We start from the raw sequence: 27,693 nt of genomic DNA, 5'->3' as shown, positions 1-27,693 counted from the left end.
ACATCAAAGAGAACCTGGCGAAGGGTTTCATCCGACCATCTTCTTCTCCAGCCGGCGCAGGCTTCTTCTTCGTTAAGAAGAAAGACTGTGGTCTGCGTCCGTGCATCGACTACAGAGGTCTGAACGACATTACCGTCAAGAACCGATACCCTTTACCCCTGATTACCGAGCTCTTTGATAGAGTTAGTGGTGCAACTATTTTCACAAAGCTGGACTTGAGGGGTGCCTACAATCTCATCCGAATCCATGAGGGTGACGAGTGGAAGACCGCCTTTAACACCCGTGACGGACATTATGAGTACCTCGTCATGCCCTTCGGATTGAGCAACGCTCCAGCAGTCTTCCAGCACTTCGTGAATGAGATTTTCAGGGACATCTTGTACGGCCATGTCGTGGTTTATCTAGACGACATCCTCATCTTTGCTAATAATCTCGAAGATCATCGTTTCTGGGTAAAAGAGGTTCTTTCCCGTCTCCGTGTCAATCACCTCTATTGTAAATTGGAGAAGTGTGTGTTTGAAGTTAAAACCATTCCGTTTCTAGGTTACATTGTGTCCGGTTCCGGACTAGAGATGGATCCTGAGAAACTCCAAGCAATCCAGAATTGGCCTATACCCTTAAGCCTCAAAGGGGTCCAGAGGTTCTTAGGGTTCGCCAATTATTATAGAAAATTTATACGAGACTTTTACACCATCGTGGCGCCTATCACTGCATTAACCAAGAAAGGTGCTAATCCGTCCAAGTGGTCCGAGGAAGCTACACAGGCCTTTCACCTTCTGAAGCAACGGTTCATCTCTGCACCAGTTCTGAAACAGCCCGACACCGACTCTCCTTTTATCTTAGAGGTAGATGCCTCCTCCGTTGGAGTAGGAGCAGTGTTATCCCAGAGGGCCAAAGATGGACATCTACATCCTTGCAGTTTCTTCTCCCGGAAGTTCTCCCCAGCTGAGCGCAACTATGCCATTGGCGATCAGGAGTTGCTAGCCATCAAGCTCGCTCTGGAGGAGTGGAGATACCTGTTGGAGGGAGCTTCCCACTCAATCACCATACTTACCGACCACAAAAATCTTTTATATCTCAAAGGCGCACAATGTCTGAATCCTCGTCAGGCCAGATGGGCACTTTTCTTCTCTAGGTTTGACTTTAAACTCCAGTTCTGTCCGGGTTCTCAGAATCGTAAGGCCGATGCCCTTTCCCGCTCATGGGAGCAAGAAAATGAGTCCGAGTCTGCAGACAAGCATCCTATTATTAATCCGTTGGCATTCTCCACGGTAGGGATGGACTCTACGCCTCCACCAGGGAAAAGTTTTGTTAAGCCAGTTCTAAGGAAGAAGCTCATGCATTGGGCCCATGCTTCCCGTTTTGCTGGACATACAGGCAGTCAGAAAACCCTTGAATTTATTTCTAGGTCCTACTGGTGGCCAACTCTGAAGAAGGACGTTATGGAATTTATTGCCTCCTGCCCAAAGTGTGCCCAACACAAAGTCTCCCGCCAGTCGCCTGCGGGGCAACTGGTTCCATTATCTGTTCCCCGTCGACCTTGGACCCATTTGTCGATGGACTTTGTTTCCGATCTACCTATCTGCAACAAGTTTAATACCATCTGGGTGGTAGTTGACCGGTTCACCAAGATGGCACATTTCATCCCTCTCACCGGTCTTCCGTCAGCTTCCAAGTTGGCTCAAGTGTTTATACAAGAGATCTTCCGACTTCACGGTCTTCCTGAAGAGATCATCTCGGATCGTGGAGTACAATTTGTAGCCAAATTTTGGCGAAGTTTGTGTCAAGCCCTCCAAGTCAAGTTAAAGTTTTCCACGGCTTACCATCCTCAGACCAATGGTCAAACCGAGAGGGTGAATCAGGACTTGGAGGCCTTCCTCCGTATATATGTGTCTTCCTCTCAAGATGACTGGGTTCAACTCCTTCCTTGGGCCGAGTTCAGCCACAACAATCAATACCATTCCTCATCTTCTTCTACACCATTCTTCATTAATTATGGATTCCACCCTAAAGTCCCAGAATTCCAACCGCTTCCCGCAACTTCTGTTCCAGCAGTGGATGTCACCTTGCGTCAGTTTTCAAATAACTGGAGGAACGTCCGCGCAGCCCTGCTTAAAGCCTCATTCAGGTATAAGAAGTTTGCCGATAGGAAGCGTAGAGCGGTTCCTGCTCTCAAGGTGGGTGATCGTGTGTGGCTGTCCACGAAGAATTTGAGGTTGAGAGTTCCCAGCATGAAATTTGCACCTCGCTACATCGGACCCTTCAAGATTGAACAAGTCATCAATCCTGTTGCCTACAGGTTACAGTTACCATCCTTCTTGAAAATACCCAGGACATTTCATGTTTCTTTGTTGAAACCGCTGATCCTGAATCGGTTTCATTCCGCACTTCCTCCAGCTCCCAAAGTTCAGACTCAACGGGGAGTCGAGTACGAGGTGGCCAAGATTTTGGACTCACGTTTCCGTTACGGTCAGTTACAATACCTCATTGACTGGAAGGGCTATGGTCCTGAAGAACGCTCTTGGACCAATGCCTCAGACGTCCATGCTCCTGCCTTGGTCCGAAATTTCCACGCAAAGTTTCCTTTAAAGCCTAAGAAGTGTCCTGGGGCCACTCCTAAAGGGGGGGGTGCTGTCACGATCCGGGTATCTGGACGCCATTACTTACCCTTCAGATGCCTCCTAAGGCTGGCTCAGCGTTCCAGGACCGGATCCCGCTGTTCCTGAGTTTCCACATGCAGAATGTCAGAGTGGTGATTTCATCAGCCGCGGCCTCCGCTGTGCCCGCGTGGTTAAATGTGCGGTTGTCAGTCTGGCGTCTCCTGTCTCCTGTGGCCGGCGTCGCCATTACTGTTTCAATTCTCACATGGATTACAAACCAAACTTCCCTCCAAGTGTCTGCATGGGCGCAGCCATCTTGGATTTTGTCATCTGATTATTTCCACCAATCTGCTGTCTGTATTGTTGATTTGCATAATTGCCTAGCCAACCCCTTCCTTGCTGCAGTTTGTCTCTCTCCTGTGGTTGTCTTCCAGGTTCCAGCTCCTGTCTCCAGACTTCTGCTATAGAGACCCGCACCAGCATTCCATCTGCGGTGTAGCCTGACTCTCCGATCCATTCTGGACTCACCTGTTTCCAGCTACAACAATCACCTGCTTCCAGCCCAGCTTCCAGCAGTGTACAGCTTCTCTTAAAGGGCCGGTGTCCTTTCTGCAGTTTACCACTCTCCACCGGTATTATTATTTCACCGCTCTCAAACAATCACCTGCTTCCAGCCCAGCTTCCAGCAGTGTATAGCTTCTCTTAAAGGGCCGGTGTCCTTTTCTGCAGTTTACCACTCTCCACCGGTATTATTATTTCACCGCTCTCAAACTCCAAACTTCATTATTATTTCACCGCTCTCAAACAATCACCTGCTTCCAGCCCAGCTTCCAGCAGTGTATAGCTTCTCTTAAAGGGCCGGTGTCCTTTTCTGCAGTTTACCACTCTCCACCGGTATTATTATTTCACCGCTCTCAAACTCCAAACTTCATTATTATTTCATCGCTCTCAAGTTCGTTTATTATTTAACTGGTTCCAGCCAGTATCCACTCCGTACCAACAACAGTCTGGTTCCAGCCAGTATCCACAGCAGCCGTTTTACCTTCAGCAGCCCAGCCGTTCCTGGAACATCAGCTGGTACGATCCTGGGTTCTGTCCATTGCTACAGTCAGGCCTGGTAAGGACTTTCCAACTAGAAGATTATAAGAACTGTCTCACACTACCAGTGCCTGTGGCCCTTGCCACCCTGTAGTACCCAGGAATTGTATTTATCCTCTGTTGACTTTTATGTTTTCCTTTTACTGCTGCTGTGTTACGGAGTTTGTCATAATAAACATCATTGACTTTTATCCTGGTTGTCGTGGTCACGCCTTCGGGCAGTTATTCTACATGTTACTTACATGTCTAGGGGTCTGATACAACCTCCCAGGTTCCGTTACATCTCAGCCCCTACAACTGAGGCTGTCTCCCGTCAGCTCAGGCCCTCAGTTGTGACATGTGCAACCGATCCTAGGATTAAGTTCCTGTGAGAAACTAAGCTTGCTAAAGAAAGTTTTTATGGTAACATCACAAGTAAAAGATGACTGCAAATCGATGTTTACAGAATACAGAGACTTGTTTGAAGGTCTAGGTTGTTTGCCTGGAGAGCATAAAATAAATATAGACACGCAAGTTTCTTCAGTGATACACCCCTGTAGAAAAGTGCCGTTTGCGCTGAGAGAAAAACTGAAACAAGAGTTAAATCTCATGGAAGCCTTGGGTGTGATACAGAAAGTTGATGAACCTACTGAATGGGTAAGCTCCTTAGTAATTGTTGAAAAGAGAAATGGACAACTCCGAATATGTCTAGACCCCAGAGATTTAAACAAAGCTATTAAACGAGAACATTTCAAACTACCAACCAGAGATGAAATCATGTCGCAATTTGCGGGAGCAAAATGGTTCAGAAAATTGGACGCATCTTCAGGATTCTGGCAAATGAAGCTAGATGAGGCGAGCTCAAAGCTTTGTACATTTAATACACCAGAAGGTCGATACAGATTTCTTCGACTACCATATGGAATATTGTCTGCTCCAGAAGTATATCACAAAAAGATACACATGATTTTTGAACATATTCCAGGTGTTGAAACTATGATGGATGACATTATTGTCTAGGGATCTACAAAGGAAGAACATGATTCTAGATTGAGACAAGTAATGGAACTTGTCAAGAAAGTGAATCTAAAGCTAAACAAGGACAAATGTGAATTTGGCGTGAATACACTTACCTTTATGGGCGACGTGGTCTCGGATCAAGGTGTAAAACCAGACCCAAGGAAAATATCAGCCATAGTGAACATGGAACGTCCTAACAACAAAGACGAAGTCAGAAGATTCCTAGGAATGATTACTTACTTAGGAAAGTTTATTTCTCAACTCTCTGAACGAACAGCCTCTCTTAGATGGTTGTTGGACAAAGATAACGAGTGGATGTGGTCACATGAACAAGAAGAAAGTTGGCAAAACTTGAAACAGATCATTACAGAGCAACCAGTGCTAAAATTCTTTGATCCTGCGAAAAGAATAAGAATTTCAGCAGATGCTTCACAATTTGGCCTAGGCTCAGTGCTGTTACAAGAACATGAGGATACATGGCAACCAGTAATCTATGAATCAAGAGCACTGACAAGTGCTGAAACAAGGTATGCTCAGATAGAAAAAGAACTTCTAGCGATCACCTATGCATGTGAGCGATTTCATCAGTTTGTGTATGGTCAAACATTTACAGTGGAAACTGACCACAAGCCATTGATAGCTATCATTACTAAATCATTACATGACTGTCCCTTGAGAATTCAACGAATGCTTATCAGACTACAGAAATATGATGTACACTTGCTGTACTGTCCCGGCAAATACATGTACATTGCTGATACACTTTCTCGTGCTGTGGACAAAAGTGAAGGTTCCAAAAGTCTGATGGATGAAGAGATAGAAGCCTATGTTAATTTGATCGTAGCTTCTCTACCAGTGTCTCTTGAAAGACAAGAACAGATTAGGAAAGAAACTGAGACAGATGACACAATGAAAGTGTTAAAAGATATCATTCTGAAAGGTTGGCCAGCAGAAAAACATGCGTGCCCGCTGTCTATCCATGATTATTGGATGTACCGCAGTGACCTTACAGTTATCGATGGTATTATTTACAAAGGCAATAGGTTTGTGATACTTGCACGACTAAGAAAAACTATGCTGTGCAAGATACATGAAGGCCACTTAGGAGAAGAAAAATGTAAGTGGAGAGCGCGTGAAGTTATGTATTAGCCAAGAATGAACCAAGACATAGCACAGGCTACAGCTACATGTGAATTATGTCTTACGTATAGACCGAAACAACAAGTCGAGCCACTGAGTCCTTACGCAGTGCCAGAGAGACCGTACCAGAAAGTTGGCACAGATTTGTTTGATTGTAATGGGAAAACGTACATTGTTGTGACTGATTATTACTCTAACTACCCTGAGGTGAAGACACTACATACAACTACTAGTAAAGCCGTAATCAATTGCATGAAGTCAATCTTTGCAAGGCATGGTGTTCCTATGGAAGTGTTCACTGACAATGGTCCTCAGTTTTCCAGTGCTGAATTTAGACAATTTGCTGATGAGTGGGAATTTGTCCATACTACGTCAAGTCCCCACTATCCACGCTCAAATGGGTTGGTGGAAAGTTCAGTAAAAACTGTAAAGAGTCTCATGAAAAAAGCTCAAGAAGGTAAAGAAGATTTCTACAAAAGTCTTTTAATCTACCGCAGTACACCTTTACAGAATGGACTTTCTCCGGCACAAATGCTGATGGGAAGGAGGATTAGAGCAAATATCCCAATACATGATGAACTGCTTAATACACATAACTCAGCGTTGGTCAGACTGAGTAAGGAACGTCAACAGGCAAAACAGAAACTGTTCCATGACAGGCGAGCAAAAAGCTTATCTGATCTAAAATCGGGTGACCAAGTCCGTCTCAGAGATCACGAGAAAGGCATTTGGGTGCAGAAAGGTATTGTGCAAGCACAAGTAGCACCAAGATCTTATACTATACGTACAGAGCGTGGAACGGAAGTAAGAAGAAATTGGGTGGATTTAAGATCTCAACCTAACCATAATGAAGACAACATGACTGAAGAATACCCTTCATCTGACATGTATGATGATCCTGATAATGGTGAACAAACCACGATTCTAGAAAGGTCCAACATGGTCGATGAAACACAGACTGTGTATGAAAGACCCAAAAGGGAAATACGCAGACCTGAGAGACTAATTGAAACGTGTTAGATGATGTTCATAATATGACGTTGTTAATTGTTGCATTGAAGCGTACAGGGCTTATCTTTAAAGAAAAGAGGATGTGATGTTAGTGTATTAGAATGCTTAATATTTGTAGACACTCCCTTACTAATCTGTGTAAGCCTGAATCTTCAGTGATGGTCCCTGGGACCAGGGGGATACTGGGAAGTTGGTGGTCCAGTGTGCAGTGTGCCTGGAGTTGGTGAGGGAATAAACAGCACAGCAGTGAACTCACATGTCTCTGTATCCTGATGACTGGATTTACAAACATATGAACAAAACAGTAACCAGTCCGGTCTTGCATGTCCTCTGCCGGTAACCAGTCCGGTCCTTCTATATTCCTCAGCCGGTAGCCAGAGCGGTCCAGCTGTATTCCTCGGCCAGTAGCCAGTCTGTTCCAGCAGCGTCTCTTCAGCTGGTAGCCAGCCCAGTCCAGCTGTTTTCCTCAGCTGGTAGCCAGTCCGATCCAGCAGCATCTCCTCAGCTGGTAACCAGTACGGTTCAGCTGTATTCCTCAGCCGGTAGCCAGTCCAGTCCAGCTGTATTCCTCAGCCGGTAGCCAGTCCAGTCCAGCTGTATTCCTCAGCCGGTAGCCAGTCCAGTCCAGCAGCATCTCTTTAGCCAGTAACCAGTCCGGTCCAGCTTACTTCAGCCAGTAACCAGTCTGGTATATTACCACTGCGTGGTTCATTACCTCAAACTCATATCAAAGGTAGTTATCACTGCTACCCAAATCCCATGTGAAAGAGCTATATTCAGCTTCCTTGATACCAGCTCAAAGCCTCAGACCCTGGATGTCAGTCATCACCTGACCCAGGTAACCTTGTGCACAAAACCGCGACACATACATTACCATATTGGTTGGAGGAAACTAGGTCTGGTGTATGGCCACTTTAAATAAATGACCCTGAATATGAATACCATGGTCACTCCTGTGCATTACAAATATAATTCAATTTCTGGTTCTAACACCTAAATAATGTCCAAGCTATGCAATGATAAAAATAAAAAAAGAATTTGATAAAATAAGGTTGCACTCCAAAAGACATACGGATATGAGGACAGATTGATATACACATTCATGCCTGGATGCTTACAGTATTCCTACGTTCTCTGAAGAACGGTGGAGGTGGGAAGATCGGTGGTGGTGGAGGCGATAAGAGACAACATCCTTGACTGGTACTTCGTTTCTTTTGATCAAAGGAAGGAAAAGCTGGAAAACAAAATTTGCAAGAAAAAAAAGATTAGATTTATGCAAATTGTTTAACAAATACAACTTTACAATTAATGTAAACATAGCAGAACAAAATAGCCTTTTCAGAAAGAATTATATGGCTGATTTTTATCATACGCAATGAGATTTAAAACTTGTTGCATATTATTAAACTAGGTGATAAATCAGTCCCTATGTATGAAACAAAATAAGTTTACAAGTAGAAAATGTCCTGGCGAAAACACAAATTAGAAATGTGAACTTTCAATGAATTAAGGGCGCTAAGGCCCAAAAGTAATAGTCCATGCTTTATGGAAACCGACACAATTCCAACCTGTTTTGGCTAATTCAGAGTCGGACACAACTTGGCTGGATCTATATTTCCGTGAAATAGGGCGTTTCGGGGAGCGAACTGGGCAGCGGCAAAATGATCACATGGAACCACTCTATCTGACCTGTGGGAGTGTCATGGTAGTGAATCAAAAGCTCTTTGTGATATTGTCCTGCGCGTAAGGGGAAAGGATCCTGTTTCAGAAGAATTTCTTGAACCTAGCACAGGGCTTGAGCAAGTACAGATAATAATGGTGACAGTTGCATAAAATCAATGGGCGGCACTGGTTTTCGCTTGCACATGCATGATTGTGTTAGTTAAATGGATACTAGATTTAGTATAAAATAGTTAAACAGGCTTCTGTGGCTGCCCCCAACTACAGTCACATTGCGTGCGACTCAGAATCAGACCCATTGTCATGCTGCAGTATCAGCAGCAATACTGGATAATATTTATTTGTTTATAAAATGTTCTGCTGTGAATAAATACATCGGGGTCCATTCAATTATATGCGACTGTCTTGTGATCGCAAGTAAGAGCCGCTATATGGCGCACTTACGGTCTCGTCTATAACACTGAAAACATATCCCAATTGTTTAAGCTCATCTCCGGCAACAATATTTCGACCAAGCTTGAAAAATGCTATTATAAACAATTCATGGACCATATCATGCAAGGTTTGCAGGTGGATCCTGAGAAAACCAAAACCTTTTATGACTGACCTATTCTTAAAGATGTAAGGCAGCACAGTGTTTCATTGGCTTATTACCATACTGTTATTCAGATTTTTTTTCTAAAATTGTGGCCCCATAACTGCATTGAATGACATGTTACAGAGGTTTAACATGTATTCAGCATGTCAAAGAACTCTGATCCAAATCCTACTTTTCTTTTTGTTACAGAGATAGATGCCTTGGACAAAGCCATTGCAGTCATTCTGTACCTAAGAAAACTTCCTTTTTCATCCTTGTGTAATTATTCCTGAAAATTATCCTGTGAATAAAAGAGGATATGGATAAAGAGCTTGCTATGAAAGTTGCTTTTAACCACTTGCCTGGCATGGTCGCATTAAATCAGCTTAAATACCTTATTAAAAGGAAAGCCTCTACTATTGATGAAAAACCTTGGGAACTTGCAGAAGATAGTCATGCAACATACTGTATCTCATTGCTTAATTTCACTCGCGTTTTATCAAACAATCCTGTTGTACCTGATCGTCAACTTGGAAGGAGGGCGTTACTTTCAGACCCTGTGCTGGTATAGACCACTGGGGGACAAGAGAAGAGGGGACCTGTGTGCAGTCTCTGTGCAGTCCCCTACTCTCTTGCCGGCACAATTGCAGAGTAGACACTGCAACATTTCCCCAATGACTTTGGAGGGGTAAGTATACTTTATGTTTGCAGGGTGTGAGGTGTGGGTCGCTGGCAGGGCCGGATCAAGGTCTGTGGGGGCCCCTGGGAAACAAAGTTGTGGGGGCCCCTATAAATAAAATTCTGAAAGTGATAGGCCACCAGGCAGCACGGGGGGAGGCATTCACAGTCTTTCCTGACCCGCCTGGCCCCTGTTGCTCCCGTTGCACTGCCCCCAGCTGTGCTGCTTCCTGTCCCCCTGCTCCTGTAAAAACGGTGCCCCTTTTGCTGTGGGACTGTTAGGGTCCAAGGAGCAGCGGCCTCACCTATACTAACACCCACCGCTGCCACGGGAGTGCAAAGGCATATTAAGCGCGGGCAACGGCCATTGCATGTGATGGGAAGGATTCTCCCTGATTGGTTTCAGCGATGGTGGGCCTTTTGTCCCTCTATCTGGTCACAAGAGACCTCATCAGAGTGTGGGTCAGAAGCCTGTAATGGCAAATAGCAGTGGACAATTCTGGGGGGAAATAAATATAATTGTGACCCCAGCGCGTGTGTAGTATAGAAATATGTGAGGATTGCGGATCCATAAAAATGCATTCATTTATTTGATCACAAACAGTAAAAAATAATAAGTAAAATGGAAAAACCATACAATAAATCAATAAAATCAGCTTATAAAATGTCAGTAACATTTCTCAGAAACTACAGTATGTTACTATCATAGATAGCAAATTAAGCAGCAGTACCCAAAGTAGGATTGCAGCAAAGATGGCTAACAAGGTATTAGCATGCATACTCCCATTATATAAATTAGAGATGAGCGGGTTCGGTTCGTCGAGATCTGAACCCCACCGAACTTCACCTATTTTACACTGTTCCGAGGCAGCCTCGGATCTTCCCGCCTTGCTCGGTTAACCTGAAAGCGCCCGAATGTCATCATCCCGCTGTCGGATTCTCGCGAGATTCGTATTCTATATAAAGAGCCGCGCGTCGCCGCCATTTTCACTCGTGCATTGGAGATTGAACGTAGAGAACGTGGTTGCGTTCTCTCCCTGAAAAGCTCCGTATCTGTGCTCAGTGTGCTGCAAATATCTATGCTCAATGTGCTGAAAATATCTGTGCTCAATGTGCTGAAAATATCTACGTTCTCTGCCTAAAAACACTCCATATCTGTGCTCAGTGTGTGCAAATATCTGTGCTCAGTGTGCTGCATTGTGGGGAGTGGGACCACCAGTACATAATTATAGTAGTGCACAAAAAGAAACAGAGGATTGGACTTGAAGTGGCGCACTTAAACATTAAATTGATACATAAAATATAACTTTTATTAGAGTATATTTGTTAAAACTGTAGCTGTGAAATATTAAAACCAAATACATATAAATTGACAAAACAAAGTGTGATATGTGTGAATAAAAACACACACTGTGCTAACTGTGTAGTGCTACACATATATAATATATTATATGTCCTATGACCCTTGAATCAAATTATATGTGTTGTTAGGCTAAGCGCCCGTCACTGATCAGTTGTACTAGATAGGCTTAGTGAGGGTACTGTAAAGTGCAATATTCCAATAGAAAGCTCCCCATCAGTTTGGGCGCTGTGACCCCTCACTTATGTGCAATCATATGCTTGTACAGCTATGGGGTAAATTTACTAACATTCGTATTTTCCCGTTTCAGGTCAAAGTTCAATCACGAATGACATCGAAAGTGTAAAACTGCAACTTTTTGAATTTGTTACGACGGATTTACTAAGCTGCCGTATTCAGGTTTTTCTTTTGTTCCGATGTCGATGTCATTCGTGTTTTTATTTTTATTTTTACGGCAGTGATTAGCAAAACACTGCCGACTTTTTTACAATGAATCTCGGCCGGATCTGTGTGATCCGTGCTGGGGTTCATTTTTTTTTTTTTTTTTTTAAATTAAACACTGTAAAATCCTTAAAAAAAATTGCGTGGGGTCCCCCCTCCTAAGCATAACCAGCCTCGGGCTCTTTGAGCCGATCCTGGTTGCAGAAATATGGGGAAAAAATTGACAGGGGTTCCCCCATATTTAAGCAACCAGCATCGGGCTCTGCGCCTGGTCCTGGTTCCAAAAATACGGGGGACAAAAAGAGTAGGGGTCCCCCGTATTTTTAAAACCAGCACCGGGCTCCACTAGCTGGACAGATAATGCCACAGCCGGGGGTCACTTTGATATAGTGCCCTGCGGCCGTGGCATCAAAAATCCAACTAGTCACCCCTGGCCGGGGTACCCTGGGGGAGTGGGGACCCCTTCAATCAAGGGGTCCCCCCCCCCCAGCCACCCAAGGGCCAGGGGTGAAGCCCGAGGCTGTCCCCCCCCATCCAATGGGCTGCGGATGGGGAGGCTGATAGCCTTTTGTGATAATGAAAAGATATTGTTTTTAGTAGCAGTACTACAAGGCCCAGCAAGCCTCCCCCGCATGCTGGTACTTGGAGAACCACAAGTACCAGCATGCGACGGAAAAACGGGCCCGCTGGTACCTGTAGTACTACTACTAAAAAAATACCCAAAAAAAGACAAGACACACACACCGTGAAAGTAAAGATTTATTACATACATGCACACAAACATACATACATACTTACCTTATGTTCACACGCAGGTCGGTCCTCTTCTCCAGTAGAATCCAAGGGGTACCTGTTGAATAAATTCTACTCACCAGATCGCGGGCCCCAGGGTCCTCGGGGCATCCATTTGTAATCCACGTACTTGCATAAAATAAGAAAACGGAAAGCCGAGCCACGAACTGAAAGGGGCCCCATGTTTTCACATGGGACTCCTTTCCCCGAATGCCAGAAACCCACTCTGACTGATGTCTAAGTGGGTTTCTTCAGCCAATCAGGGAGTGCTACGTTGTAGCACTCTCCTGATCGGCTGTGTGCTCCTGTACTGAGTGACAGGCGGCACACGGCAGTGTTACAATGTAGCGCCTATGCGCTCCATTGTAACCAATGGTGGGAACTTTCTGCCCTGCGGTTGACCTAAAGTGACGTCACCGCTGAGCAGAAAGTTCCCACCATTGGTTACAATGGAGCGCATAGGCGCTACATTGTAACACTGCCGTGTGCCGCCTGTCAGTGAGGACAGGAGCACACAGCCGATCAGGAGAGTGCTACAACGTAGCACTCCCTGATTGGCTGAAGAAACCCACTTAGACATCAGTCAGAGTGGGTTTCTGGCATTCGGGGAAAGGAGTCCCATGTGAAAACATGGGGCCCCTTTCAGTTCGTGGCTCGGCTTTCCGTTTTCTTATTTTATGCAAGTACGTGGATTACAAATGGATGCCCCGAGGACCCTGGGACCCGCGATCTGGTGAGTAGAATTTATTCAACAGGTACCCCTTGGATTCTACTGGAGAAGAGGACCGACCTGCGTGTGAACATAAGGTAAGTATGTATGTATGTTTGTGTGCATGTATGTAATAAATCTTTACTTTCACGGTGTGTGTGTCTTGTCTTTTTTTGGGTATTTTTTTAGTAGTAGTACTACAGGTACCAGCGGGCCCGTTTTTTCCGTCGCATGCTGGTACTTGTGGTTCTCCAAGTACCAGCATGCGGGGGAGGCTTGCTGGGCCTTGTAGTACTGCTACTAAAAACAATATCTTTTCATTATCACAAAAGGCTATCAGCCTCCCCATCCGCAGCCCATTGGATGGGGGGGGACAGCCTCGGGCTTCACCCCTGGCCCTTGGGTGGCTGGGGGGGGACGGACCCCTTGATTGAAGGGGTCCCCACTCCCCCAGGGTACCCCGGCCAGGGGTGACTAGTTGGATTTTTGATGCCACGGCCGCAGGGCACTATATCAAAGTGACCCCCGGCTGTGGCATTATCTGTCCAGCTAGTGGAGCCCGGTGCTGGTTTTAAAAATACGGGGGACCCCTACTCTTTTTGTCCCCCGTATTTTTGGAACCAGGACCAGGCGCAGAGCCCGATGCTGGTTGCTTAAATATGGGGGAACCCCTGTCAATTTTTTCCCCATATTTCTGCAACCAGGATCGGCTCAAAGAGCCCGAGGCTGGTTATGCTTAGGAGGGGGGACCCCACGCAATTTTTTTTAATAAAATAACAACTTTCCCACCCCTTCCCACTGATATACATGCACGGATCTCATGGATCCCTGCATGCCTATCCAATCACGGAAAAAAAAAGCAGGTCTGTTTTTTTTAAGCACTTTTTTACGAGTTGTAATTTTTCACGGCAGTGTTTGTTTTTTTTTTGCTTTGCACTTCTTAGTAAATTACCGAGATTCATACTTAAACAGCCGCGTTTTGACTGATGGTGTATTCATTCGTAATTTTTTTCTTGGACTTGCAAAAAATTACGAATGCCCTCATCACTGCCGTGATTATTGCTTAGTAAATTACCGAGATGACACTTTGATGAAAAAACGGCATCTCGGTCAAAATCGGGAGCTTAGTAAATTTACCCCTATGAGTCAGTGTTTATCCTCACTAGTGATCTCAATGTAATTAGCTGTTCTCAATCACTTTATAGTGAGTAATCACAATGTTCATTAGTGATATTGTTAATGAGAGACACTGTAATGTCCAAAAATGCATATAAACTCACAGTTTTCCACAATATTCACTACTATTATAGTGGAATATAGATCATAGCTGTGAGGCACAGGGTTTAGTGAGCTGTTTGAATATTGCACTAATGCCGTACACTGGAACACTCCATCAGCTGTTAATAGCAGTATATCCTAACTGGCTATTTTGTACTTATCAGCTGTGTGATGGAAACCTATATATCAAATAAACAGCATTTCTCAATGTAATTAGCTGTTCTCAGTCAATTTACAGCAGGTAATAACTGAAGTCAGTATCCCTTTAAGTGAATAATCTGTTTGGGCATTATGACCCCTCACTTATATGCATTCATATGCTTATACAGCTATGAATCCGTGTTTCTCCTCACTAGTGATCTCAATGTAATTAGCTGTTCTTAATCAATTTACAGCAGGTAATACCTGAAGTCAGTGTCACTTTAAGTGAATGATAATTGATGTTCACTTATATGCTTATACAGCTATAGATCAGTGCTTCTCCCCACTAGTGATCTCAATATAATTAGCTGTTCTCAGTCGATTTACAGCAGGTAATTAATAAAGTCAATATCACTTTAAGTGAGTAATCACAATGTTCATTAGTGATATTGTTAATGATAGACACTGTAATGTCCAAAAATGCATATAAACTGACAGTTTTCCACAATATTCACTACTATTATAGTGGAATATAGATCATAGCTGTAAGGCACAGGGTTTAGTGAGCTGTTTGAGTATTGCACTAATGCCGTACACTGGAACACTCCATCAGCTGTTAATAGCAGTGTCACTCACCGCGGGCAGCGGCGGCCGCACTTGTCCCTGCGGGTGACCTGGTCTGCCCGGCGCCTCTCTTCTCCCGGCGATCTCCGGTTCCAGCGGCGGGTCGGCGCGTTCCTCCGGCGGCTTCCCGGAGCGAGGGCGCCGCCATCATAGTGAGGTCAAGGAGGCGGAGCAGGACTGACATCACCTGCCTGCTCCGCCAATCAGGCAAGGGCGGGGAATTCAAAACCAGACGCCGGGCAGAGTTCCGGTGCCTGAGTATCTTCGTTTCTCCCACAGAAGCTGTGATTCCAGAGCTCCCACGTTCCTGAGATCTCCGTGCTTCCAAGCACCTCCGTGCCTCCAAGCACTTCCGTGCCTCCAAGCACCTCCGTGCCTCCAAGCACCTCCGTGCCTCCAAACACCTCGTGCCTCCAAGCACCTCCGTGCCTCCAAGCACCTCCGTGCCTCCAAGCACCTCGTGCCTCCAAGCACCTCCGTGCCTCCAAGCACCTCGTGCCTCCAAGCACCCTGTGCCTCCAAGCACCTCCGTGCCTCCAAGCATCTCCGTGCCTCCAAGCACCTCGTGCCTCCAAGCACCTCCGTGCCTCCAAGCACCTCGTGCCTCCAAGCACCCTGTGCCTCCAAGCACCTCCGTGCCTCCAAGCACCTCCGTGCCTCCAAGCACCTCGTGCCTCCAAGCACCTCCGTGCCTACAAGCACTTCCGTGCCTCCAAGCACCTCCGTGCCTCCAAGCACCTCCGTGTCTCCAGCACTTCAGTGCCTCAGCATTCAGTCTCACTGTGCTCCCGGCGTCTGTGTGTCTCGGTACCTGTACTACCAGCACCTCAGTGCCTCCAACACCACAGTGCCTCCAACACCACAGTGCCTCCAATACCACAGTGCCTCCAACACCTCAGTACCTTAGTATTCAGTATTTCTACAAGTCTTGTCTTTCAGGAAACCTTCAAGAATTCTTCCGTGCTTCCTGCCTGCCGTCTTAATCCTGCATGAGGAAGACCTACATCCGGCCATCTCTACTGCGACCCAGTAGCGGTTCCTCTTCCCGGTCATCGGAAGAAGCCCCGAGTCCACAACACTCCCAAATCAGGTCAGTGACAGTATACTCAGGCCAGATGGACCCGGGGAATCGGAACACGGACTCAAGTGCCATCCAGAATCTGGCTTCCCGAGTACAAAGTCAGGAAGCGGCGCAAGGCCAGGTGATGCAGTACCTCCAGCAGTTGTCCGGGCGTCTGGATCAGATTCAGGCGTCTCTAGCCTCTGTAATTCCGGCACCTGTTCCAGTAGTCGCACCAGTTGCCGTTGCCAGCAATGTTCAACCATCGGCCGGTATCACCCCACGCCTTCAGCTGCCTACTCCGTCCCGCTATAATGGGAATCCTAAAAATTGTCGCGGTTTCTTAAACCAATGCGAGGTACATTTCAAGTTACTTGCACACAACTTTCCTACAGACCGGTCTAAGGTAGCATATATTATTTCTCTGCTGGAAGGGTCTGCCTTGGATTGGGTGTCTCCATTATGGGAACGATCTGATCCCATGGTTTCCAACTATTCCAACTTCATCACGTCCTTTCGAAGAATTTTCGACGAACCCGGCAGAATGACCACTGCTACTTCCGACTTGCTCCGTGTTCGACAGGGCACCCGTTCCGTGGGTCAGTACGTGGTTCATTTCCAGACCATTGCCTCCGAACTACGCTGGAATAATGATGCCCTGAGAGCTGCCTTCTGGAACGGTCTTTCCGACCGACTGAAAGATGAGCTGGTTACTAGAGATCTGCCGGATCCATTAGAAGATTTGATTTCCCGTTGCGTCAAGGTGGATCTTCGGATGCAGGAGCGTGGAAGAGAACGTAGCCGTTCGGATCGTTCCAGGTTCCGGAATCCTACTCCTAGACCGGTGGCCTCACCTAGCTCGGACGAGCCCATGCAAGTTAACTGATCCCGACTGTCTCCGGAAGAACGACAGCGTCGTCGTGAGGGTAAACTCTGCCTTTACTGTGGAGCCGCAGATCATTTTTTTAAATCTTGTAAATCCCGTCCGGGAAACGGGCAGGCCTAGCTTGTTCCGGAGGAGTCAAGCTGGGAGTTACGACAAAAGCTTCTCCAACTTCGGACTGTTTGCTTCCTGTAACTCTAGTCTCCGATTCAGTCTCCAAGTCTTGTGAAGCCCTGTTGGATTCCGGGGCTGCGGGGAACTTCGTATCTTCCTTCTGTGCCCAAAGCTTGGCTTTAAAGTTACGGCCTATCGAGCGGCCAATTTCACTGACGGCTATCAATGGGACTAGAATTTCCAAAGGTCTTATAATGTGGCGCACGGGGCCAGTTAAGCTGCAGGTCGGGGCTCTACATCAGGAAGGTCTGGAACTCTTGGTAATCCCAGAAATGCACCATGATCTGGTTCTTGGAATGCCTTGGCTAAAACGTCATAATCCCCACATCGACTGGAAGTCTTCACAAATTCTGTCCTGGAGTTCCTTTTGTCACACTAATTGTCTCACTCCTGTTTGTCCGCTCCGTGTCTCCTCCAAGACGGATGAAGAGCACATTCCGGAGGCGTATCAAGGGTACAAGGACGTATTTTCGGAACAAGCAGCTGATCTGTTACCACCTCATAGGCCTTGGGACTGCCCTATTGACCTTGTCCCTGGGAAGACGCCACCCCGTGGTCGCACATATCCTCTGTCACTTCCCGAGACTCAAGCTATGTCGGAGTATATTAAGTCCAATCTGCTCAAGGGATTTATTCGCCCCTCTTCCTCCGCTGCTGGAGCGGGCTTCTTTTTCGTGAAGAAAAAGGACGGGGGGTTGAGACCATGCATTGACTACCGCGGCTTAAACGATATTACTATCAAGAATAAATACCCCTTGCCACTAATCACAGAGTTATTTGATAGGGTTCGTGGTGCCCGCATTTTTTCCAAACTCGACTTGAGGGGAGCTTATAATCTTATACGCATCCGAGAAGGGGATGAATGGAAGACTGCCTTCAATACCCGAGATGGGCATTACGAATACTTGGTGATGCCGTTTGGTCTCAGTAATGCTCCCGCTGTTTTACAGGGATTTGTCAATGAAATCTTTCGTGACATGTTATATCAGAGTGTTGTGGTATATTTGGACGACATACTGATCTTTTCCAAGAATCTTGTCGAACACAGGACTCAAGTCAAAGAGGTGCTCCACCGTTTACGAGAGAATCATCTCTATGCCAAGCTTTCCAAATGTACCTTTGAAGTAACATCAATTCCGTTCCTCGGTTATATCATCTCGGGGACGGAGCTTCGCATGGATCCGGAAAAGCTGTCTGCCATTCGTGACTGGACTCAGCCTCTTTCTTTGAAAGCAATACAAAGGTTCCTGGGCTTTGCGAACTACTACAGGAAATTCATTAGGGGTTTCTCCACCATTGTTGCGCCCATTACTGCCCTGACGAGAAAGGGTTCTAATCCAAGTTTGTGGCCTCCGGAAGCCATTGAGGCTTTTTCCCACTTAAAGTTAGCTTTCATGACGGCTCCAGTTCTCCAACAACCAAATTTCGATGAACCTTTCTTCCTAGAGGTTGATGCATCTTCAGTCGGGGTTGGAGCTGTTCTCTCTCAGTACTCCTCTGATAAGAAATTACATCCGTGTGGCTTCCATTCTCGTAAATTCTCTCCGGCCGAACGAAATTACACTATTGGAGACCAGGAACTCTTGGCAATTAAATCCGCCTTGGAAGAGTGGAGATATCTTTTGGAAGGGGCTAAACATGTGTTTACCATCTACACAGATCACAAAAATTTGCTGTACATCAAATCCGCACAATGCTTGAATCCTCGCCAAGCGAGATGGGCACTTTTCTCGATTCTCGTTTGTTATCAAGTACCGTGCCGGGACTCTCAATATTAAAGCAGATGCGCTTTCCCATTCACAAGCTTCCACAGACGAGGATGAATCTCCTGAGCGGGGTTTAATTCTAAATCCAGTTTCTGTCTCTGCTGCTTTAACTACTCCAGCTCCTCCTCCTGGAAGAATGTCCGTACCAGCTAGATTCCGGCCAAGAATACTACAGTGGGTCCATAACTCCAAGTTTTCCGGTCATCCCGGTGCTCAGAAGATGTACAAGTTTCTGCAAAGGTCTTACTGGTGGAACACCATGAGGAAGGATGTACAAGATTGCGTTAATTCTTGTCCACAATGTACACAACATAAATCTCCTCGTCTGCCTCCTGCAGGGTTACTTCGTCCTTTGCCTATCCCTGTGAGACCCTGGACTCACATTTCCATGGACTTCATCACTGACTTGCCCTGTTCCAAGGGTTACAACACCGTTTGGGTAATCGTTGACCGTTTTTCGAAGATGGCACACTTCGTGCCTTTGACTGGTCTCCCGACAGCTCCGAAACTGGCTCTACTGTTCATCCAAGAACATTTTCGATTGCATGGGTTGCCACAAGAAATTGTTTCTGACCGTGGAGTACAGTTCACCGCCAGGTTTTGGAAAGCCCTCTGTTCAACTCTACAAATTAAACTTAAGTTTTCGTCCGCTTATCATCCCCAAACAAATGGTCAAACGGAACGAGTCAATCAAGATCTAGAGACTTTCCTTCGTTTGTATCTCTCCCCTTCACAGGACAACTGGGTGGAGTTGTTGCCTTGGGCGGAGTTTGCCCATAACCATTTGTTTCATTCTTCCACTGGGGAATCACCATTTTTCGTCAACTACGGGTTCCATCCACGTGTTCCAGAATTTCCAAGCCCTCCGATAGAAGAGGTTCCAGCTGTAACATCCACTCTACGACACTTCGGACAAATTTGGAGAAAGGTTCATGCTAATCGTAAGAAGGTTTCAGTCCGGTACAAGTTCTTCGCAGATAAGAAACAGCGAGCCGCACCTCAATATAAAGTTGGGGACAGGGTATGGCTGTCCACACGTAATCTCCGGTTGAAGGTGCCCACCATGAAGTTCGCTCCAAGGTTCATCGGTCCTTACCCTGTGCTACAAGTCTTAAATCCTGTGGTCTGTAAACTGGGTTTGCCTTCCCACCTTCGAATACCTAACGCCTTTCATGTTTCTCTACTCCGTCCCCTCATTCTGAATCGGTTCCACTCAGCATCCCCTAGGCCAACGTCTGTAGTGACAGAAGCTGGAGCGGAGTTTGAAATCAAAGCTATTCTTGACTCTCGTTATCTTCATAAAAAATTACAGTACTTGGTGGACTGGAAGGGTTATGGTCCTGAGGAGAGAAGTTGGATTAAGGCTACTGAAGTAACGGCTCCTCGACTGGTTCGGATCTTCCACTCCAGACATCCAACTAAGCCCGGAAAGTGTCCAGGGGCCACTCCTGGAGGAGGGGGTACTGTCACTCACCGCGGGCAGCGGCGGCCGCGCTTGTCCCTGCGGGTGACCTGGTCTGCCCGGCGCCTCTCTTCTCCCGGCGATCTCCGGTTCCAGCGGCGGGTCGGCGCGTTCCTCCGGCGGCTTCCCGGAGCGAGGGCGCCGCTATCATAGTGAGGTCAAGGAGGCGGAGCAGGACTGACGTCACCTGCCTGCTCCGCCAATCAGGCAAGGGCGGGGAATTCAAAACCAGACGCCGGGCAGAGTTCCGGTGCCTGAGTATCTTCGTTTCTCCCACAGAAGCTGTGATTCCAGAGCTCCCACGTTCCTGAGATCTCCGTGCTTCCAAGCACCTCCGTGCCTCCAAGCACCTCCGTGCCTCAAAGCACCTCGTGCCTCCAAGCACCTCGTGCCTCCAAGCACCCTGTGCCTCCAAGCACCTTCGTGCCTCCAAGCATCTCCGTGCCTCCAAGCACCTCGTGCCTCCAAGCACCTCCGTGCCTCCAAGCACCTCGTGCCTCCAAGCACCTCCGTCCAGACGCCGGGCAGAGTTCCGGTGCCTGAGTATCTTCGTTTCTCCCACAGAAGCTGTGATTCCAGAGCTCCCACGTTCCTGAGATCTCCGTGCCTCCAAGCACCTCCGTGCCTCCAAGCACCTCCGTGCCTCCAAACACCTCGTGCCTCCAAGCACCCTGTGCCTCCAAGCACCTCCGTGCCTCCAAGCACCCTGTGCCTCCAAGCACCTCCGTGCCTCCAAGCATCTCCGTGCCTCCAAGCACCTCCGTGCCTCCAAGCACCTCGTGCCTCCAAGCACCCTGTGCCTCCAAGCACCTCCGTGCCTCCAAGCACCTCCGTGCCTACAAGCACTTCCGTGCCTCCAAGCACCTCCGTGCCTCCAAGCACCTCCGTGTCTCCAGTACTTCAGTGCCTCCAGTGCCTCAGCATTCAGTCTCACTGTGCTCCCGGCGTCTGTGTGTCTCGGTACCTGTACTACCAGCACCTCAGTGCCTCCAACACCACAGTGCCTCCAACACCACAGTGCCTCCAATACCACAGTGCCTCCAACACCTCAGTACCTTAGTATTCAGTATTTCTACAAGTCTTGTCTTTCAGGAAACCTTCTAGAATTCTTCCGTGCTTCCTGCCTGCCGTCTTAATCCTGCATGAGGAAGACCTACATCCGGCCATCTCTACTGCGACCCAGTAGCGGTTCCTCTTCCCGGTCATCGGAAGAAGCCCCGAGTCCACAACACTCCCAAATCAGGTCAGTGACAGTATACTCAGGCCAGATGGACCCGGGGAATCGGAACACGGACTCAAGTGCCATCCAGAATCTGGCTTCCCGAGTACAAAGTCAGGAAGCGGCGCAAGGCCAGGTGATGCAGTACCTCCAGCAGTTGTCCGGGCGTCTGGATCAGATTCAGGCGTCTCTAGCCTCTGTAATTCCGGCACCTGTTCCAGTAGTCGCACCAGTTGCCGTTGCCAGCAATGTTCAACCATCGGCCGGTATCACCCCACGCCTTCAGCTGCCTACTCCGTCCCGCTATAATGGGAATCCTAAAAATTGTCGCGGTTTCTTAAACCAATGCGAGGTACATTTCAAGTTACTTGCACACAACTTTCCTACAGACCGGTCTAAGGTAGCATATATTATTTCTCTGCTGGAAGGGTCTGCCTTGGATTGGGTGTCTCCATTATGGGAACGATCTGATCCCATGGTTTCCAACTATTCCAACTTCATCACGTCCTTTCGAAGAATTTTCGACGAACCCGGCAGAATGACCACTGCTACTTCCGACTTGCTCCGTGTTCGACAGGGCACCCGTTCCGTGGGTCAGTACGTGGTTCATTTCCAGACCATTGCCTCCGAACTACGCTGGAATAATGATGCCCTGAGAGCTGCCTTCTGGAACGGTCTTTCCGACCGACTGAAAGATGAGCTGGTTACTAGAGATCTGCCGGATCCATTAGAAGATTTGATTTCCCGTTGCGTCAAGGTGGATCTTCGGATGCAGGAGCGTGGAAGAGAACGTAGCCGTTCGGATCGTTCCAGGTTCCGGAATCCTACTCCTAGACCGGTGGCCTCACCTAGCTCGGACGAGCCCATGCAAGTTAACTGATCCCGACTGTCTCCGGAAGAACGACAGCGTCGTCGTGAGGGTAAACTCTGCCTTTACTGTGGAGCCGCAGATCATTTTTTTAAATCTTGTAAATCCCGTCCGGGAAACGGGCAGGCCTAGCTTGTTCCGGAGGAGTCAAGCTGGGAGTTACGACAAAAGCTTCTCCAACTTCGGACTGTTTGCTTCCTGTAACTCTAGTCTCCGATTCAGTCTCCAAGTCTTGTGAAGCCCTGTTGGATTCCGGGGCTGCGGGGAACTTCGTATCTTCCTTCTGTGCCCAAAGCTTGGCTTTAAAGTTACGGCCTATCGAGCGGCCAATTTCACTGACGGCTATCAATGGGACTAGAATTTCCAAAGGTCTTATAATGTGGCGCACGGGGCCAGTTAAGCTGCAGGTCGGGGCTCTACATCAGGAAGGTCTGGAACTCTTGGTAATCCCAGAAATGCACCATGATCTGGTTCTTGGAATGCCTTGGCTAAAACGTCATAATCCCCACATCGACTGGAAGTCTTCACAAATTCTGTCCTGGAGTTCCTTTTGTCACACTAATTGTCTCACTCCTGTTTGTCCGCTCCGTGTCTCCTCCAAGACGGATGAAGAGCACATTCCGGAGGCGTATCAAGGGTACAAGGACGTATTTTCGGAACAAGCAGCTGATCTGTTACCACCTCATAGGCCTTGGGACTGCCCTATTGACCTTGTCCCTGGGAAGACGCCACCCCGTGGTCGCACATATCCTCTGTCACTTCCCGAGACTCAAGCTATGTCGGAGTATATTAAGTCCAATCTGCTCAAGGGATTTATTCGCCCCTCTTCCTCCGCTGCTGGAGCGGGCTTCTTTTTCGTGAAGAAAAAGGACGGGGGGTTGAGACCATGCATTGACTACCGCGGCTTAAACGATATTACTATCAAGAATAAATACCCCTTGCCACTAATCACAGAGTTATTTGATAGGGTTCGTGGTGCCCGCATTTTTTCCAAACTCGACTTGAGGGGAGCTTATAATCTTATACGCATCCGAGAAGGGGATGAATGGAAGACTGCCTTCAATACCCGAGATGGGCATTACGAATACTTGGTGATGCCGTTTGGTCTCAGTAATGCTCCCGCTGTTTTACAGGGATTTGTCAATGAAATCTTTCGTGACATGTTATATCAGAGTGTTGTGGTATATTTGGACGACATACTGATCTTTTCCAAGAATCTTGTCGAACACAGGACTCAAGTCAAAGAGGTGCTCCACCGTTTACGAGAGAATCATCTCTATGCCAAGCTTTCCAAATGTACCTTTGAAGTAACATCAATTCCGTTCCTCGGTTATATCATCTCGGGGACGGAGCTTCGCATGGATCCGGAAAAGCTGTCTGCCATTCGTGACTGGACTCAGCCTCTTTCTTTGAAAGCAATACAAAGGTTCCTGGGCTTTGCGAACTACTACAGGAAATTCATTAGGGGTTTCTCCACCATTGTTGCGCCCATTACTGCCCTGACGAGAAAGGGTTCTAATCCAAGTTTGTGGCCTCCGGAAGCCATTGAGGCTTTTTCCCACTTAAAGTTAGCTTTCATGACGGCTCCAGTTCTCCAACAACCAAATTTCGATGAACCTTTCTTCCTAGAGGTTGATGCATCTTCAGTCGGGGTTGGAGCTGTTCTCTCTCAGTACTCCTCTGATAAGAAATTACATCCGTGTGGCTTCCATTCTCGTAAATTCTCTCCGGCCGAACGAAATTACACTATTGGAGACCAGGAACTCTTGGCAATTAAATCCGCCTTGGAAGAGTGGAGATATCTTTTGGAAGGGGCTAAACATGTGTTTACCATCTACACAGATCACAAAAATTTGCTGTACATCAAATCCGCACAATGCTTGAATCCTCGCCAAGCGAGATGGGCACTTTTCTCGATTCTCGTTTGTTATCAAGTACCGTGCCGGGACTCTCAATATTAAAGCAGATGCGCTTTCCCGTTCACAAGCTTCCACAGACGAGGATGAATCTCCTGAGCGGGGTTTAATTCTAAATCCAGTTTCTGTCTCTGCTGCTTTAACTACTCCAGCTCCTCCTCCTGGAAGAATGTCCGTACCAGCTAGATTCCGGCCAAGAATACTACAGTGGGTCCATAACTCCAAGTTTTCCGGTCATCCCGGTGCTCAGAAGATGTACAAGTTTCTGCAAAGGTCTTACTGGTGGAACACCATGAGGAAGGATGTACAAGATTGCGTTAATTCTTGTCCACAATGTACACAACATAAATCTCCTCGTCTGCCTCCTGCAGGGTTACTTCGTCCTTTGCCTATCCCTGTGAGACCCTGGACTCACATTTCCATGGACTTCATCACTGACTTGCCCTGTTCCAAGGGTTACAACACCGTTTGGGTAATCGTTGACCGTTTTTCGAAGATGGCACACTTCGTGCCTTTGACTGGTCTCCCGACAGCTCCGAAACTGGCTCTACTGTTCATCCAAGAACATTTTCGATTGCATGGGTTGCCACAAGAAATTGTTTCTGACCGTGGAGTACAGTTCACCGCCAGGTTTTGGAAAGCCCTCTGTTCAACTCTACAAATTAAACTTAAGTTTTCGTCCGCTTATCATCCCCAAACAAATGGTCAAACGGAACGAGTCAATCAAGATCTAGAGACTTTCCTTCGTTTGTATCTCTCCCCTTCACAGGACAACTGGGTGGAGTTGTTGCCTTGGGCGGAGTTTGCCCATAACCATTTGTTTCATTCTTCCACTGGGGAATCACCATTTTTCGTCAACTACGGGTTCCATCCACGTGTTCCAGAATTTCCAAGCCCTCCGATAGAAGAGGTTCCAGCTGTAACATCCACTCTACGACACTTCGGACAAATTTGGAGAAAGGTTCATGCTAATCGTAAGAAGGTTTCAGTCCGGTACAAGTTCTTCGCAGATAAGAAACAGCGAGCCGCACCTCAATATAAAGTTGGGGACAGGGTATGGCTGTCCACACGTAATCTCCGGTTGAAGGTGCCCACCATGAAGTTCGCTCCAAGGTTCATCGGTCCTTACCCTGTGCTACAAGTCTTAAATCCTGTGGTCTGTAAACTGGGTTTGCCTTCCCACCTTCGAATACCTAACGCCTTTCATGTTTCTCTACTCCGTCCCCTCATTCTGAATCGGTTCCACTCAGCATCCCCTAGGCCAACGTCTGTAGTGACAGAAGCTGGAGCGGAGTTTGAAATCAAAGCTATTCTTGACTCTCGTTATCTTCATAAAAAATTACAGTACTTGGTGGACTGGAAGGGTTATGGTCCTGAGGAGAGAAGTTGGATTAAGGCTACTGAAGTAACGGCTCCTCGACTGGTTCGGATCTTCCACTCCAGACATCCAACTAAGCCCGGAAAGTGTCCAGGGGCCACTCCTGGAGGAGGGGGTACTGTCACTCACCGCGGGCAGCGGCGGCCGCGCTTGTCCCTGCGGGTGACCTGGTCTGCCCGGCGCCTCTCTTCTCCCGGCGATCTCCGGTTCCAGCGGCGGGTCGGCGCGTTCCTCCGGCGGCTTCCCGGAGCGAGGGCGCCGCTATCATAGTGAGGTCAAGGAGGCGGAGCAGGACTGACGTCACCTGCCTGCTCCGCCAATCAGGCAAGGGCGGGGAATTCAAAACCAGACGCCGGGCAGAGTTCCGGTGCCTGAGTATCTTCGTTTCTCCCACAGAAGCTGTGATTCCAGAGCTCCCACGTTCCTGAGATCTCCGTGCTTCCAAGCACCTCCGTGCCTCCAAGCACCTCCGTGCCTCCAAGCACCTCGTGCCTCCAAGCACCTCGTGCCTCCAAGCACCCTGTGCCTCCAAGCACCTTCGTGCCTCCAAGCATCTCCGTGCCTCCAAGCACCTCGTGCCTCCAAGCACCTCCGTGCCTCCAAGCACCTCGTGCCTCCAAGCACCTCCGTCCAGACGCCGGGCAGAGTTCCGGTGCCTGAGTATCTTCGTTTCTCCCACAGAAGCTGTGATTCCAGAGCTCCCACGTTCCTGAGATCTCCGTGCCTCCAAGCACCTCCGTGCCTCCAAGCACCTCCGTGCCTCCAAACACCTCGTGCCTCCAAGCACCCTGTGCCTCCAAGCACCTCCGTGCCTCCAAGCACCTCCGTGCCTCCAAGCACCCTGTGCCTCCAAGCACCTCCGTGCCTCCAAGCATCTCCGTGCCTCCAAGCACCTCCGTGCCTCCAAGCACCTCGTGCCTCCAAGCACCCTGTGCCTCCAAGCACCTCCGTGCCTCCAAGCACCTCCGTGCCTACAAGCACTTCCGTGCCTCCAAGCACCTCCGTGCCTCCAAGCACCTCCGTGTCTCCAGTACTTCAGTGCCTCCAGTGCCTCAGCATTCAGTCTCACTGTGCTCCCGGCGTCTGTGTGTCTCGGTACCTGTACTACCAGCACCTCAGTGCCTCCAACACCACAGTGCCTCCAACACCACAGTGCCTCCAATACCACAGTGCCTCCAACACCTCAGTACCTTAGTATTCAGTATTTCTACAAGTCTTGTCTTTCAGGAAACCTTCTAGAATTCTTCCGTGCTTCCTGCCTGCCGTCTTAATCCTGCATGAGGAAGACCTACATCCGGCCATCTCTACTGCGACCCAGTAGCGGTTCCTCTCCCGGTCATCGGAAGAAGCCCCGAGTCCACAACACTCCCAAATCAGGTCAGTGACAAGCAGTATATCCTAACTAGCTGTTTTGTAATTATCAGCTGTGTGATGGAAACCTATATATCAAATAAACAGCATTTAACCTGAGTAGCACATAAACACTGCTAGATAATTGTTCTATACTTGTAAAGTAACAAGCAGTGCTGTAGAGATGTCTCAGCTGCTACATTAAGCAGTGTATCTTAGTCTTGCTACAATGTTGCTAGTACATGCAGCTTGCTGAGTCATATGTGGTTAAATAATCCTCTCAGTGCAGGAAAGCTTGTGAGCTCCATCAGTGTCATGAGGCTTCACAATAGCCAGCTCAGCTTTAGTATAGATCTCGCTCTATTCCTAACAACACAATACATTTAGCACATTGTTATTATACACAGCAGCACAGTGTGACTCGCCGACACGTGTTTCACAGTTGAGTTTTTTCAGGGCTAACCAGAATGCCTCCAATAGCCCTAATTT

The 27,693-nt window shown here is 47.7% G+C and overlaps 1 protein-coding gene across 3 annotated transcripts in view; it reads right to left on the bottom strand.

Moving 5' to 3' along the window:
* Nucleotides 1-27,693, bottom strand: part of COLQ (collagen like tail subunit of asymmetric acetylcholinesterase) — a 250,697-nt gene that overhangs the window by 138,234 nt on the left and 84,770 nt on the right. For all 3 annotated transcript variants that reach the window (XM_063921952.1, XM_063921953.1, XM_063921954.1), the window contains exon 2: nucleotides 7,967-8,082. In XM_063921952.1, coding sequence (XP_063778022.1) covers nucleotides 7,967-8,082 — 116 coding nt within the window. The remainder of the gene's footprint in view (nucleotides 1-7,966; nucleotides 8,083-27,693) is intronic.

Source organism: Pseudophryne corroboree, chromosome 5 (assembly GCF_028390025.1).
Source record: "Pseudophryne corroboree isolate aPseCor3 chromosome 5, aPseCor3.hap2, whole genome shotgun sequence".
Taxonomy (NCBI): Eukaryota; Metazoa; Chordata; class Amphibia; order Anura; family Myobatrachidae; genus Pseudophryne; species Pseudophryne corroboree.
This window is presented reverse-complemented; position numbering and strand designations above follow the sequence as displayed.